Source organism: Camelus dromedarius, chromosome 9 (genome assembly GCF_036321535.1).
Source record: "Camelus dromedarius isolate mCamDro1 chromosome 9, mCamDro1.pat, whole genome shotgun sequence".
Taxonomy (NCBI): Eukaryota; Metazoa; Chordata; class Mammalia; order Artiodactyla; family Camelidae; genus Camelus; species Camelus dromedarius.
Genome location: NC_087444.1, coordinates 80061747 through 80078719, shown reverse-complemented (window position 1 = coordinate 80078719; position 16973 = coordinate 80061747). Strand labels below are relative to the sequence as shown.

The 16973-nt window shown below is 46.0% G+C and overlaps 1 protein-coding gene, 1 long non-coding RNA gene and 1 other non-coding gene across 3 annotated transcripts in view; 2 read left to right on the top strand and 1 right to left on the bottom strand.

Moving 5' to 3' along the window:
* The first annotated feature begins 21 nt into the window (after positions 1-21).
* C9H19orf18 (chromosome 9 C19orf18 homolog) lies at positions 22-5920 on the top strand. Its single transcript, XM_064490039.1, has 5 exons — positions 22-187; positions 444-695; positions 1109-1211; positions 4396-4559; positions 5665-5920. Exons 1-5 carry the CDS (start codon positions 22-24, stop codon positions 5778-5780), a joined length of 801 nt encoding a protein of 266 aa, XP_064346109.1. The 3' UTR covers positions 5781-5920.
* Positions 2424-2496, bottom strand: TRNAV-CAC (transfer RNA valine (anticodon CAC)). The gene has a single exon. It is a non-coding gene; the product is annotated as a tRNA-Val (tRNA).
* A 4899-nt stretch (positions 5921-10819) lies between the features above and the next one.
* LOC116154688 (uncharacterized) overlaps positions 10820-16973 on the top strand; it is an 8819-nt gene continuing 2665 nt past the window's right edge. Inside the window, exon 1 of the long non-coding RNA XR_004138626.2 lies at positions 10820-11084. This is a non-coding gene — a long non-coding RNA (uncharacterized LOC116154688). The remainder of the gene's footprint in view (positions 11085-16973) is intronic.

Sequence of the window (16973 nt, the reverse complement as noted above, 5' to 3'; positions counted from 1 at the left end):
CAGATCAGACAATAGCGCGAGATGTCAAAGCGCTGGGAATACAGAGAGAAACAGAGGCAGACGGTTAATACACCCGTCCACCCCAAAGATACTACGACTCTTCCTAAAGCTCAGCGATGGGGTTTCGCCCCCCGCCCCAGCCCCACAACCACGAAGCCCAGCGGGGTCCAGGCCATGGTGTCCGAAGGTCCACATTCTTTGGCCCTTTTAGAAAATTTATCATTGAAGTGTAGTTGACTTACAGTGTTAATTTCAGGTGTACGGCAAAGCGACTCAGTGATACATAAGTATTTTTTCAGATTCTTTTCCATTATACGTCATTACAAGAAATTGAATGTAGTTCCCTGTGCTGTACAGCAGGTCCTTGTTGTTTACTTTGCATACAGTAATGTGTGTCTGTTAATCCCCAGCGCCCAAATTATCGTTATCAAAGTATTTTTCAGCTCAGCCGCTGAACTCCTCATCCTGTACCAGTGAAGAGACAAAGTGCAGGAAGGTCGAGTGTGGGTCAGGGTTCACACGTGGCTGGGTAACCTCGTTGCTTTGCCCTTTGCTCCCTCGTTCGGTTTGCACGGTCACTCTGGTTGTTTATTTTTTTGATTCAGGTAATGGGAAGACGGACACCCCTGAGGCTACAAAGCTCCGTGGTTTTGTGGGGCATTCAGTGGTCCCGAACACCAACACCTGGAACACAGGTCTGTGAAACTGCATCCTGAAGTGCCCTGTGATGTCCGTTCATAACAGCAGTTCACAGCCTGAGGCTATCCGGGCAGCACCTGATTGGAAAACAAAGGATCCTCCCCTTTCAGCCCCCTCGATGGCGGGAGCTGCCTGCCGTGCTGAGTCGGGGACCAGTCTCTGCGGGGCATCAGAGGGGCTTGGACCAAAGACAGGAGGCAGATGGAAAAGGAGTCAGGGCTTAGGTGGGAATTCAAAGTATATTTGTTCACTCAGGCTGTGCAATCTAGCCTCCATATGTTTTAGAATTAAGAATGCTATTTTTAAGGGTATTCCTGGTTTTCTCTGGAAAACAATATGAGTAACATACTCACTGATAGTCACAGCTAAAACAGGATTTAGTGAGAACGTCTGTTCTTTCCATTTTTAGCACTGATTCCTCATAGACCTGCTCTTGTTCAAGTAGTTACAGTCGCGGGGGTAGCCTTCAGCATCGCCCTGGTGTGTGGCATCGCTATTTCCTATATGATCTAGTAAGTATGTGCTGGGTAACCTTCACCACCCTTACGTAAGACGTAACTAGTTAAGTAGGTTATTATTTTGTGATGGTAATGATAATAATAATGACAGTTCTTATAATCACGAACTCATTATAGTCATTATATATGATAGACAGTGTCTTTTAGAATACGGACTGTGTTCATGTTGGGTCATGATATAAAAGAAAAATATAAAAAGAAACAGGAGAGAGTACAATTTAGTAGAATAGAAAATATTACAAAGCATTACATGTATTAAAGTAAATACTGATTCTCAATCTTTTCAGACACACGATTGTGAGGTAAAGCTTATTTCTTACTTGAGACCATGATCAGAAATGTTTGAGGGGTTGGGTAGAGCTCAGTGGTAGCATGCCTGCTTAGCATGCCTGAGGTCCTGGGTTCAACCCCCAGTCCCTCCATTAAAAAAAATATTTGAATGCCACTATCTGAGATGCTGGCATCCCCCCAAAATGTGAAGTTGATACTTTGGGAGGAATCTTAACAGTGCAAAGCAGAGAAGAGTGACCACTCCCTCTTTCACTAGAAACTTATCATCAAGGCTCTCTGGGGTAATACTAGCGTTTGGGGAAGACATTTCATCTTGTTCGCACCGATAAAGCTTACAGTCAAGTTCTGTGATCATTGTTTTTGTTTTGTTTTTTGTTTTTGTTGGTGGAGGAAAGGTAATTAGGTTTATCTGTTTATTTTTAAGTTTTTAAAAAACAACTTTATTGTGGTACAATTTCTATATTGTAAACTACACATATTTCAGATGTACAATTTGATGAATTTTGATAGGTGTGCACACCCATGAAACCACCACCACCACAATCAAGATACCTAACATTTCCATCACTCCCCAAGAGATGCAGATTTTGAATTCCCGACTTATCCCTTGCCACCCCATTTACCCCCTGGTAACCATAAATTTGTTCTGTATGTCTGTGAGTCTGTTTCTCTTTTGTAAATAAGTTCATTTGTATCTTTTTTTTAGGTTCCACATATAAGCAATATCATATGGTATTTTTCTTTCTCTTTCTGGCTTACTTCACTTAGAATTACAATCTCCAGGTCCATCCATGTTGCTGCAAATGGCCTTATTTTATTCTTTTTTATGGTTGAGTAGTATTCCATTGTATAATTATACCACAACTTCTTTATTCAGTCATCTGTTGATGAACACTTAGATTAATTTTATTTAAATGGAGGTACTGGGGATTGAACCCAGGACCTCATGCATGTGGAGCACACACCCTACCACTGAGCTACACCCTCCCTACTCTGCGATCACTTTGGAGTTAGTATTAGACAAAAGTGAGCTGCACTGTGACATTGTGCTGCTCTGATCAGTGCCAACATGTTGATTCCTAGTCTAGGATTTAGTTCTGGGATTCCACTGTATCCCATCAAACTGAGGAAGTACTAAATTATTTACTCTATTAGAATTAAGTATGTCCATGGGGAATATACTGCCATGTGTGGGATGTTTTTTAAGGTAGCCATTTTAGGATCACCTTGGTGTACATCAAATGAAGGCAAAATTAAAAGTAAAATTGAAGAAATTTTGCTAATGAGAGTGTGTCACCAGCATGTCTGGCTCCAGAATACCTAATGTGGTGATCTCCTTTGACTCAGTTTATGTAATTGCAATTTCAGTTTATTTCATTAGTATTGACAGAGATGTTAACAGATAGAAAAATTTCTAAAATAACTCGCTGAATTGTGTCTTCCTGGACTTTCAGTGCCCAATTAAGTTACTGAGCTAATGTCAACATTTACAGCTTTTCCATTTGTGTTACCCTTGGTGCCATGGGAGAGCCTAGGGCAAAAGGAAAAATGTGTGCCCAAAGTACATGTCTTCATGTAATTTTTAGCGGTTCATTTTTCCCAGAAGCAGATTTTGAAAATATATTGGTGAGTGTGATTTCATTTAAACCAGGAAAGTAAAATTATAATAAATTTTGTTTCTGATATAAAGTTTGTCAACTTAAAGTAATGGTGTGAGTTTTGATTATGCATTTTTAAATTTTTTCATATATTCTCAACTATATTCATAAAGTTTTAGAAAAGAATAACCATAAAATAATACATAAAAACATGTATATAGAGACTCATATTTTCCCCTTTGCCTCAGGCTTTTGTGTGGTTAATCACAGCACTGTTGGATCCTGTCTTTAAAATTTTGATATTTGGTTTATCATGGATTTTTCCCATTCCTTTCAATTTTAAAAAATATTAAGTCAAAATATTTATCATCATTACTGAGGTTTTGGCACCCCCTTAAATACTGCACCTAAAGGGAGCACCTCACTCTCCTCACCCAAATCCTGCTCCTGCACCAACCTCCTGATTACAGTCAGGCCAGTTCCCCCCGCTGCACAGTATGATTCTGGACTATTCCTCCTGTCCCTTCCCTCCATCCCAGCCCCTGAGAGCACAGATACACTAGCCCTAAAATTACTAGTTACTACACGAGTCAAGCACAGTCAGGAATGTAAGCGTGTTAGGAAAAGTTAAAACACTATTGCCCATTTCCACTTCAAACAGAGATCCATGTCCAAGGTTGGACCCAGGGTGAGGTGGGTGAGGCGCTCACCTCAGGTGCAAAATTTAAGGGGGTGGGTGTGTGCCAAAAATTTGATAATCAAGATAAATAATAATTTAATACAGTATTTTTTAAAAAATCTAAATTCATGCCTTCAAAAATCCATAATAAACAAAATATCAATATTTTAAATACAGGCTCAGGAATGCTGCTGAGGCAAATCATATTGGAAACTGAACCAAAGGAAAAGCCAGTAACACCTATACTGTCTTTCCTGAAAATGTTGACCTTCTGTTCATTGTGGATTTCTTGGCATTAATTATTCTTTTGTAAAATACTGCACTAAGATCTTCAACTTGATTGTGGCGTTTTGTACCCAACATGAGTGCCTCATTCATCCCACCCTGGTCTTGGCTCCGATCCAACTTGGCATCATCAGTTACTCCTTTTCTGCTCGTCAGCACAAATCTGAGATCTGTGAAAACTTTGGTTTCACAGTCTATTTCTGCCTCCCTCCCCCAACTACCACCGTGTACTAGTGACCCTTTTCCATCAAAAAGTCACAGAATTTAAGATGTGAGGATTTATCGTGAAAATTGGGCTTTTAAATTCATCTGCATTGTTCTCCAGTCGACTGGCACAGGCTGAGGAGAGACAACAGCTGGCATTGCTTTATAAAAATATCAGGGTACCATCAGCAGACGAGGAGGAGAGCCCCGAGGATGACAGCCTGGACGAGTCCACGTATCTGCTTCCCGAGAATGAGAAGGAACTGGAAAAGTTCATTCATTCAGGTAGAGGGGCAGCCAGTTTTTTTGTCAGGTCCAGAGTTGCATGAAAGCTGAGCTGGCCATGATGGTCTGGTTTTCAAAGGCAGAGCTAAGTGGGAGTTGATGGAGTCTGAGGTAAGCAAGATAGATGTTTACGGCCACACCTACAGAAATGACCTGTCCCATCAGATTACACAGAAGGACAAACAGCTGTGGTTGCTTGGTTCCTTCTGCAGGGCAATTCGAGGACTGAAAATAGTTTGGGAAACAAAACCTTTCCCATACTAAACATTTCCCTTAAATGTACCATTTGTGCAGCGTTATTGCTGAGTTTTGAACACAGTCAGGTCGATGTCCCTCCTGCACCATCTGCCTCGATCTGACGTGGAAACGGGATCCAGGCCCGCAAAGTGGAGGTTACTGCCCCCGGGTCAAAAGCCCCCGGGAGCCCACCACACCTGCAAGTCCCTGTGAGGAGAGAACAGTGTATATGCGCACATAAACCTGCTTTTTGTAGAAGTTCTGAGATTCTTGGATACTTGCTTAAAAAAATTCTAGAGCAAAAATACATACAATGTCTGATTCAATCACACTGACGTCCCCTGCGTGGACCTCCCCTCTAAGAAGCCCAGAGTTGGACCGTCAGAGCTGAGAGGTCAAGGAATAGAAGTCACTGGTGCTCCCCGAGGCAGACGGCCCTTGTACCCTTAGAGGATAGTTTTTCAGTGTCTTTTCATTACATTGAATTATAACTTCTCTAATTTTTTAAAACTTTAGGTATGTATTTGTTTTACAATATCATTTTAAAAATTGAAGTATAGTTGATGTACAGTGTTATATGTTACAGGTATACAGTATGGTGAGTCATACTTTTTAAAGGTTATACTCCATTGATAGTTATTATAAATTATATATTTTTTAACTGGGTATTTATAAAGCTTGACCACAGAAAGTGGGGAACTGATTTAAAAATGCAATATTCACCATCCTTACCAGACAAATAACATTGCTTATAGCCTGAAAATGCCATTGTTGTTACCTTTATTTTTCCATATTTTTCTCACTTTTGTCCCCATTTCTAGTCCTCATTTATTAGTTGTTATCTCAATAACATTATGTCTATATTTAGTTATTAGATCGAAAAGAAGAAAACACATTGAAAAGAAATTGAATCAAGAGCAAAAGTTAGTAAAGGAAGTGAAGATAAAGGATGCTCTGCACACTTCAGAGATGGAGAATATGTGAAAGCAGATGAAGCAGGTGCAGGAGGTGCTGGCTAGTGTGGAGGAGCCCCCGCAGGGGTTTCCGGTGACTGAGGGTGTGCCATGACGTTCCCCGGAGAAGCTTGTGCAAGAGCACTCGAAAGAAAGCAAGCTAGATGTATATAAGAGAAAATAAATTCATATGATACAGAAATTCTTGCTGCTTAGCTGTCACGGTTTATGAATACATAGAACTTAATTGGAAAAGAAAAGAAAAAAGTCCAGCTTCCTAAGTGTGAAAGAGAAATTGTCGGGACGTTCTTTTCTCACTCCTAACCAGGAATTTCTCCAGGCAGTCTCCCAAACCGGGCCAGGGAACCACCTGCATTAAACAAAGCTTCCCCGGGGACACTAATATCAATTTCAGTAGCTTGCTTCCATTTTACATACAAGGAGACTGAGTGTCAAAATAAATATGACACCAGATTAAGATATAGTAATCCTTGTTTTTAAGGTGCTGGGACCTGGTGAGGGAAATGGGTCTGCAAGCCAAGAGCTATAAAAGATTGCCAGGTGTTCCGAGAGCTGTAAGCCGGGAGCCACCAAGGCTGTGGGAACACAAAAGAGACAAGATTTAATCTGGACGGTGCTTTTGATTTGGGCAAACAGTCTGATGGTTCATCAGAAAGTTAAATATAGAGACGCTACATGTCCCAGCAATTCCACTCCTAGGTATATATCCAAAAGAATTGAAAATATGAGAAACCTGCACACAAATGTTCAAAGCAGCATTTTTTATAGGAGCAAAAAGGTGGAAACATCATATATGCCCATCAACTGATAAACAACCAAACATAATGCATTCTGTCCATACAACAGGATATTATTAAGCAAGGAAAAAGACAGAAGTGCTGCCACGTGCTACAAAATAGATGATCCTTCAAAATACACAAAGAGGTTAGACACAAAAGGTTAGACATTGTATGATTCCATTTATATGAAATACCCAGAACAGGCAATTCCATAGAGGCTGAAAGTAGGTAAGTGGTTCTAGGTGCTGGGGGAGGGGAGAAAAGGGAAGGATGGTTCGTGGGTGTAGGGCTTTCTTTGGGGGGCAATGAAAATGTTAAAAAAAAGAAAAAAGGACTGTAACCAGACAAAGCTGGTACCAACCCCAAGTTCAGCTGCTAACCACTAGAAAGGCCAATACTCGGGAGACAAGTGTTGGTGATAAAGTTACTTTGGTCAAGAAGCCATCCACCTGGGAAGATGGTGGACTAATGTCCTGGGACCATCTCCAAGTGCTGGTTAGAGGACAGAGTTTTAAAGAGGAGTTTCGGGGGTTCACAGGTGGGTGGCAACGTGCAGAACAGCACAGGCAGCTCCGATGATCATCCTGAGACTGGCCGCGGGGCAGTCTGGGTAACATCCTCTTTGATGGTCTCATGTGCAATCAGTCTTCTACTCCAAGGTCCGTCTGCTACCCCCTCCTTAAAGCCATCCCTGGAATTCTCAAGCAAGATTAATTCTCCCTTCGCTAGCCAGCCATTATTTGTAACTCTAAGCAGGAAAGAGGAATGTATGTAGGTTTCAGAGTCTCTGCTGCTCAAGGTGGAGCAGCTTATGCTGTGGCTACCATAGCGGTGATGGCTGTACAAACCTGTGAGTGGTCCAGAAACCACGGAGTTGTACTCTTTAAAAGAGTTATTGTTGTGGTATGTGAATTCGATCTCAATCGAGCTGTTTAAAAAATTAGTCTAATTTGGGGATGAACTGAAGCCAGGTCCAAGTCTCCTGACTCAGTTTCCACCTTTCTTAAATTAAAAACTGTATAACAGACAATGTGACAAAGGAGTAATGGGACTATAGATTAGAAATGGGACATCCCAGAGGCTGCCTCAGCCAATAATTTGCACCTGCCTGCACATTGCAGCCAGGAAGGGTTACAGGTGGGATGAGTGGCCCAGCTCACAGGGAAAGTAGCTGTCAGTGTGCTGCCCTGGCTCATGAGTCTCAGAGCCTGGGTGGGCCTTCAGTGTCCCTTTGTGTGGCTTCTTACCCTTAGACAAGGCCATGCCCAGACCCTCTGAGACAAGACCTAACTCGGGAGACACTAACATGCCACACTGCTGTCTTAGTCGGCCATAAAAAGTACCATTGACTGGACAGCTTAAATAACAGTTCTGGACTTGAAGTCCAAGATCAGGACGCTAGCGTGGTCGGGTCCTGGTGTAGGTCCTGTTGTAAGGTCAATAATCCCATTCACGAGGGTGCTACCCTCATGATCTGATTTTTCCCAAAGGCCCTGCCTCTAAATACCATCCTACTGGGGTGTGATGACTGAATTTGGGGAAGGAGTGAGCATAAACATTCAGCCCATGGCAACTGATTTTAAAAACATTTTCCTAATCAGCAAATAATTGTTGGGCCAGCAGCTGGTTCATCTGCCAGCCAACAAGGCAAAGCAAGTTTGAATATTTCCCAACAAATATTATGACCTCTGGATTACCTATAGTGGATATAACATGTCTGAAGGGGCAGGTACTAACTCTTAAAAAAACTCGGCCAGTGCCAGTTGGTTATGCCCCACAATTCAAAACTTTCCTGGGAGCTAGGTGGTACCAGAGGAAGCCAGGCAGAAATCCATTCGATCGTCGATAATTCTCAGAGTGATTATATTCCAGGATTCCAAACCAGGTGGGGGCCCAGAAAGATGGGAGGCCAGGCTGCAGCACACCTTCGTGCCTCTGGAGTCCACTGAGGTCTGCGGTGAGGCCCTCTGGTCATTGGTAGCCAGTGTGGTCCCTCCTCCAGGGTTAGTTCTGCTGGCAAAGTGCTACATACCATATAGGGATGCTGGCATGGAGAGGCTGGACTGTTTTTTATCAAGAATATAGCAAGCATAAGTCTTCTTGGGCAGGTGTCTCTTAGCAAAATCCACTGCAGCAGGTGGAATTATAAGATGGCCCCCAAGACTCCTGCCTCCTGATGCACAAGGCTCTATAACTCCCTTCCCTTGAGCGTGCGTCTTAAGAGGGATGTCATACTTGTGATTAGGCAAAGGTGATGTGACCATTATTCCCTTAGTTGTCACATTAAGCCACCTCTCCAAGCCTCTAGGGCCTGGCTCCACGCAGAGAAAAATCTTTACTAACCAACCCATTGTGGAGGCTAAAGGCTTTGTCAGAACTTCTCTGGACCCGCCTCTTCCCTCCAGTGTGTGCCAGTGTGGGTTCCCCAAGTTCTGCCTACACAGTATGCAGCATTTAGTGTCTTAATTTCCCTAATAGTCCCACCCTCCCCTCATTTTACTCAGCATTAAACATTCTACTGCATTCCTCTGCCATAACCTTTTTGTCCCCAGGCACCTGCAGGCAGGACTGCAGTTCCTGGCAGCTGTCCCAAGGCTTGGAATCTGCTAGTCCCTGACTGGTCTCCATCCTGACTTTCAAACTGTTGCCGCCCTTACCATCAGCGCTGAGACAGGCAATGCAGAAACCAGACCGTTGGTCAGGCTTCAGACACACCAGAAGATTGCAATCAAGTCCTTCAGTTTTCCTTTCTTTCCCAGAGCAGAACTGAGAATTGGGCCACTTCCACCCGCCTGTGTGGTGTCAGGGAGGAGGGCATGGGGCTAGGGCAAGCGAAAATACCCTCAGATTCCTTATCATTTTAATTGTGGATTTTTTTTTTTTTTGGTTGGGGTGTTTGCTTGGTTTCTGCAGACCCTCAACTGGTTTCTGTAGTACTCACAAAGCTATTTTGATTAGCATGTTGTTGTTTACTCAGTGTTTTTAGGAGGAGCAAGGGCTGTTAGTTTCCCAGTCTGCCATTCACTGAGGTCATTCTGATTTAAGGTTCGACTTTCAAAGTCTTTCTTCTTATTGATATGGTTGGCTTTTTGGAATTCTTGTCATCTATAAAAAACGGTTTTAATTCTTTTGAGATGACTTCTATCTAATTAATTTGTAGGACTTATTTATTACATAAATTTACTATTTATAGACCAGCTCTTAAACAATTATAAATAATTCAAATGTCTTCTCAACTCTGTGGCCGGTTATTTCAATTTTCTTGGTATTTTATTATAATAGACCCTCTCTTTCAATGTAGTTGGCTCTATTTGGATACATACTCCCTGTCATGTTTTTGAGTCTGTTTTGAGAAATCCTTCTTTGTGTACATCTGATCTGCATTCTCTTCAATCAGCTTATAAAAACAATCATTTCTGTCATTCCAAGTAAGCCTTATCTACCTGCAGCTAATATTTGTGTCCAGTTTGAAGAAGTCTAAAGTCGCATTTTAACCATTTGCATACTTCAGTACTCCAGAACATCCTTAAAAGCTTGTATTTCCCACTGCTATCTGGTGCCACTATACCCATAAATCAAGGATAAAATCATACACATATATCTTTGTGTGTGCCCGATATTCTGTTCTGTTACATTTATGACCTAAATTGTACGCCCTTATACCAATACCACAGTGTGTTGGGGTTTTTTTTTTGCAATTTTTTTCCCTTAGAATTGTCTCAGTTTCTTTCAGAGCCATTATTATTATTTTTGCATATGACTGTGAAAGATAGTTTCTTGAATTCCTAAACATGGTTGAATTTTAATCATTCTGACATTTGAATTGAAGGACGATCATTTTTGAGTGTCCTCTACCAGTCACACCTTTTGTGACTGGATAACTCTGTGGAGCAACAGAGACTTTGGAAGCATCTGAAAGGATACGTTTAGCCTGTGAGAGCATGTTAAACCTCAGAGCGTCTCAACTAAAGTCTCCAAACACCTGCGTGATCCATCAACTGCTGACGGGCTCCCGAGAAATTTGAGCGCGGCCTCTTTAAGAAGGAGCTAAGTCCCTCCTCCGCCCGGGAACCCAGCGGCGCCCTTTCCTAGCGCCCCTGGCGGCGGAGCAACGCCTTCTTCACTGGAGGTCGGCTGGGCTCCTGTGGCTCTACGGGAAATACATTACCCAGAATGCACCTCGACAGGCAGCTGCGTCACTCAGCCAACCAAAAACCTCATGAAGAGAGCGTTTCCGTCTGAGGCACGAGTGGTAGAGGCGGGACTTCCTGTCGCCGCCTCTTGGCGGCCATTTTAACTGCTCTGGGGCTGTGGCTCCGGAGCGCTGGGCAGGGACTGAGGAGACGGGATTGAGAAGGTCCGAGAAGCGTCGTGGTCCACGCGGCACAGAAGCGGGTCCGAGGCTCGGCGACGCCGCCCGGGGAGCCCCGCGCCGGGCCTGGGATACGGACCCCCGCGCCCTTGTTCCCCTCCTCCCCCGCCGCTCCTGCCCTCAGACCCCGATGGCGACGGCTGCGCTGAGGGACCCGCCGCAGGTAAACGCGCGTCCTCCGGGCCCGCACCGCCCTCTCCCGCCGGACACTAGAGCCCGAGTGCGGGGCGCCTGCTCGCGTGCCTGCGGCCCGGGCCCCGGGGTCCAGGCCGGGGAGGCGGCCGCGGGTGGGGCCGTGTTTCTGACAGACGGCGTGACGGCGCGGGGACGGGCCCCCAGGCGGGGGGAAGCCTGGTAAAGGGCGAACTGAGCGCTGAGCAGAGTCGTTAAACAGCTACCCCAGGCTTGAGGGCCAGGCGAGGGTACAGGGAGGCCTGAGCCCATCGAACCCCCCCCCCCCCCCCAAACGCATCACTTTCCCCACATTCCCACGGCTGCAGAAGCGCGTGTGAACCGACACAGCCAAGTAGAGGGTGTCCATTCGGTCACCGGCCCTGACTCCGAACCACATGTTCTCTGGATTATTGTGTCTTTAGTCTGTTAAGTGTACCCCCCCCCCCAGTCCTTGGGTCCCACCTTGAGGGGTGGGAAAGGAGTTGGGGAGGCTCTCAGACATGATGCTGGAGAACCCGGTACTTGTAACTTCGTTAAGACCCTCAGAGACAGTATTGTCTGGCAGGTGGCCAAGGCTCCCAAGAGATGAGTGGACATGAGATGGGTGCAGGGTCATAGTAATTGAGGTGCGAACGACGCTCAGGCCGCAGCTGGTGCTCATTTACCACTCCGTACACACCAGGGTTGTGTGAGGACTTTGGTGGGGCTTGTTTTCCATTCAGCGTGGAGGATGAGGTCAGGAGCAGATGTGGTCTTCTGTGAGAGTCACTAGGCCCAGGGAGGCCAACAGGGGCTGGACCTGGAATGAGGGATAGGTGGACAGAGGAAGACTGCGCGTGGCAAGGGGACAGCAAGTGAAGCACAGAAGTGGAAGAGGGCCGCTGCTGTCTCAGCCACACATGATTCTGTGTGACAAAGTCTGAGGCAAGGAGCAGAGCCAGGCAGGGAAACCTGGATAGAAAGTTGTGAGGCTGTGCTGCTAGTGAAAGCCATGGGATGTCTGGGGTAACACTGGGTCGAGTTTGAATGTGTCCAGCATAATCTGGATGTCATCTGCCTTGTTACAGCATAGGCCCATTATGGGCAGCCTTAAGATGGGTGATGAAAATGGGATGGTTTAAGTGGCCGGAGTGCAAGTTACTGAGTGTGAGTTTTTCAAGATCAGAGCAGTTCCTGTTTATCCCTTTGTAGTGGGATTCAGTTCCTACCAATCCTCCCTTGGGAGCCAAGGAACACCTCTCTCTCGATACTACAAAGCTTATGTCCTACAGCCCCTGGTGGTTTACTCTCTTCTGGAGTAAAACCTCCATGTGGCCCTGTGTGGTGTGGTGTGTCCTTGTCTCCCAGGCTGTGAGTATATGTGATTTAATAAATGTGTGTCATCTGTTCAGTGTCAGGTGTCAGGTATTTGGCTGTCTCCATAACCATAGGGCAGGAATTCTACCCTCAACAGTGGGGTGAAGAGATACTAATTAAGTCACGTATGGGGAGACCAGGGACAAGGGGGTGGCAGCCAAGAGCATGTGGCTGTGGAATCCAGAGGTGTGAGCGACGTGCATTGTAAAGACTGATGTGTACTTGGAGAGGGAGTTTACCTGATGGTTCCAGGGTCTAGTTTTGAGACCTTGGCCATACCAGTGTAATAGGAGCAGCTGGATCCCACTATGCCAGGCCCATGGCTTGGATTTACAGTTGAGCCTTGAACAACAAGGGTTAGGGTAAAAAACAAAACAAAAACAAAAACAAAAACAAGGGTTAGGGCACCAACCTTGCACACACTTAAAAAATTCACATAAAAATTTACAGTGAGGCCCTCTGTGTCTGTGGTTCCACATCTGCTGATTCAACCAACCTATACACAGATCATCTAGTACTGTAATATGTATGTATTGAAAAAAATCCAAGTATACGTGGACCCTTGCAGTTCAAATCTGTGTTGCTCAAAGGTCAACTGTCCATTTGTTCACCTGCCTCTTGTTGCTGATGTCTGGATCCAGCGATTAGTAGGCTCATGTAGACACAATGGCATCAGTAGTGCCAAGGCCTGGTTTCTTAAAACGCTGAGTTAGGAAGCTTGGGAGGAGGGTGGGTGTGGGATAGATGTGTAAGGGGAGGGATTGTGACTCAGAAGTGGACTGTTTGTGGTTCATCTGTCACCATCCTGGCAGGGCAGTGTGACCTTTGAGGATGTTGCTGTGTACTCTCTGAAGGAGTGGGGTCTCCTTGATGAGGCTCAGAAACGCCTGCACCATGGCGTGGAGCTGGAGAACCTGGCACTTGTAACCTTGCTGGGTGAGGCCCTCACACCCACCCCTGTGCCCAGAGATAGTCTCTGCCCCTCGCCTTTCCCCAGGGCCAGCTGTGTCCGTCTCACGTGGGCATTGCTTCCTTAGTTTGCTGGGTAGGTGCTGTGGCTGGTAGGACTGCCCTCCTGTCTTTGAGCAGGCCCAACACCTGCCTTCCTGCAGACTCCCGGGTGGGCGCAGGCGCAGGAGCCTTACACTCATCCTAACGAGTCCCACATTACTTGCCCTCTCCCTGGCCAGGTGACTTTCTCTGGATCCAAGGCACCTGTGTGACCCAGGTTTAACTTTCTTTCTCTACCAGACATTTCCTCATGCCTCTGCCAGGAATTACCCACACTGACATCATTATTACTTACGTGGGTTGTGGTCTGTTGTTGTAAGACCCTCCTCCGAAGTTCTCTCTGTAACAGTTTTCTTTCCTGTGAGCTCTCATTGTTCTGGGCTAAACCTAGATGCCGTCTGTCCTTTCTTTCCTTTAATACTTATATCACCTAAGTCCCATATAGTTGCTCATTGTGGGGACAGAGTCGAGAGCCCTTGGTGGGACACAGGAAATAAGCTGTCTTAGTTCATGCTGCTCTAACAAACTACCATGGCTGCATGGTTAAGTAAACATTTATTTCTCACTCTTCTGGAGGCTGGGAAGTTGAAGACCAAGGCACTGGCCTCACCGAAAGAGCCTCCTCTTTGTTTAGGGAAGGAATAGGTATATGGTTTCTACTCCCCAGGGATGGTCTACGCCTTTGACAGCATTTCAGGACATGGACACCATTCCATGAGGACATACTACACAAAGTCCTCTCCTGGAGTCTCTGGTGAAGAGTTGGGTCTTGCTTCACAGAGTGATTCTATCCATAGCCTCCACCCAGTCCTAGTTCTGAACATGACCCCTCAGCAGAGAAGCCAAGCATAGATTTGAGGGTCCTTTATGGGAAAAATGGTTAATAATCAGGAAGCTGGCTCTCACAGAGAAGCAGCTTGTCCAAAGACCTATGACCTCAACCCCCACAAAGCCCGTTAGGGACTTCAGGGTTCCCCTTCCTGCCTTAGCACTTCCAGCCTGGAATGTTCTAATGAGTAACAAGCCTCTTTCTCCTTTAGATCTATGGAGCACAGTAATCTTCAGACTATAGGAACTATATCCTGAACACTGTAAATTTTTAAACTTTTATAACAGCTTTATTGAAGAACGATCAGTTGTCATTCATTATAGTCATGTTCTAAGAGTCGCTGTGAACACTGAATTAGTGAATCTGGATCCCTGGTCACAACATATTTGTCAGCCAATCAATACATAACTTTGTTTTCCATGTTTGTTTAAAGACGTTCATTTACTATTTATTCATTGATTTGTTTAACATTGAAATCTTGGCCGACAGCACTATGAGTCATGCCTGAGCAGTGCTTATAACAAGAATTTTCTAGGCACACCCCTTGTGCTTAGGAACACTAGACAGCATGTAAACACCAGGTCTGGAGGCTGTCTTGGACCACAGAATCACCAAAAAATGCACAAATGGGGCACTCAATAGATCATGGCAAGAACACTTGTTTACGTTGTTGAGAGCCGAAATGAGAAGGCAGAGCGTCACCTTGTCTGTCTCACACACATTTTTGTGTCTCTGCATGTGTTTGTCAGTGAGTATAAAAGTGTAAGTATTGCTTGGAGGGGTTTCCAATTTTGGTAAGTAGGAAAATTTATAGTAGGCGTAAGTAGGCGGAACCCATGAAAAACAAGGTCTGACTAATTGTGTTGCCATAAATTGTGCATATTTAAACATACTCAGGCTGAAATAGGTGCGTTTTTACCACCCTATGGTATCAACCAAGATTTTGTGAGGACTCTGGGGGAGTCTGGGGTGTTCCTTTCACCTGGGTGGATATGGTCAGGGAAACTCAGTAACCTGTGAGTCACCAGACCTGGGTGGGTCGTCAGTGGGACTGGGCTCTGCGTGAGGGTTGGGTGGATGGAGGAAGGCTGTAAGTGCTGAGAGCTCAGTAAGTGTACGACCATGGCTGTGTGAGGTCCACGTGTGGTTCTGTGTAGCTAAGTCTGAGGCGAGGAGTCCAATGAGACCTTCACACAGTGTTGGGGCTGCCATTGCTGTTGGGAACCATACCTGTACCACGTCTGTGGTCATACTGGATCTTGTTTGAATTTGTGAAGCATATTCTGGAAGCTGTCTGCCCAGCTGTGTTGTTAAGTTCTAAAATTCTGGCCAGTAGATGTGCTGCCTTGACATCTGGTGAAAAAAGGGTGCCCTCCAGTGCCGGAGTCCAGCTTTCCCTCCATCCTCTCCTTTCACAGGTGATGCCTCCTAGCCTCACAGCCCTTTGTCTCAACAGAGTAGGTGCAGTTCCTGTGTATCCCTTTGGGGTGGGTTTCAGTCCCTACCAACGTGCAGCCAATCACATTCTCCTGGAGGAAGTGGGGCGCCCTGCCCTCCTGATCCCACAGCCCTTGGTTGGTCACTTTCCTGGGGTCCACCCTGCACGTGGCCTTTGTTTGGTGTGTGTCCTCTCCCACTTACTAATACCTGATTAATAAATGGCTGTTGACTGCATCTGGCCAGTGTCAGGTGGTGTCTGGCCACAGACTTGGGGTGGGAATTAAACCCTCACCAGTGGTGGTATGAAGGGGAGACTGAAGTACAAGTAACATGAGAAGGGCAACGAGACACCTGTGTGGGCATGGCTTGTGGCTGTGGGATCTGGAGGCGAGGACCATGCATTCTGTAGTGATGTTTGGTCAGACAGAGAGCATGTCTGGTGGCCTAAGGCGCTGCACTGAGAATTACATGGTGACAGCCATTCCAGGGGAGTTGCCTGTGGATGTGTGGGTCCTACTGGGCTAGTCCCACCGCTCAAATCTCTGCCTGCCTGCCTGCCTCTCGCTGCTGATGGCTTTACCCAGTGATCAGTGGACCCAAGAGGAGAAAGTGGCACCAGTAGTACTGGGGCCTGATTTCTCCTCTGAGTTGAGGAGCTTTGGGGTGGGAAGGAATGGATTGTGGCTCCTTGGGAGTGGGCTGTTTGTGGCTTCATCTGTCACCATCATAGCAGGATGGCGTGACCTTTGAAGATGTAGCTGTGAACTTTTTCTGGAGGAACAGGTTCTCCTTGATGAGGCTCAGATGCCTGTACCGTGCTGTGATGCTGGCGAACTTGGCACTTGCCACCTCCCTGGGTAATAGCCTCAAACCCGCCCCTGTTCCCTGAGCTGGTCTCTGCCCTTCCCCTTTCCCAGTGGCAGCGCTGTCCTCACATCAGGACCATGGACACCGCTTCCTTCAGTTCCCTGGGGGAGGTGCTGGGGTTGGTACTGTAAGGTCTGAGCACTGCCCTCTATTCTCCCTGAGCAGCCCCGACACCTGCTCCCTGCAGCATCACAGGAAGGTGTCAGACGCAGACCTTTTGCAGTTGTCTTAATGGATCGCACCTTATTTGCCCTCGCCGTGGCTAGGTAACCTTGTCCAGCTTGTGTACTGCAGGGTCTGTTTCCTCTAGCTGACGTTTTCCTCATGCCTGCTTGTGTCAGGAGCTGTCATCACTGAAATGGTCACTGTTCACGT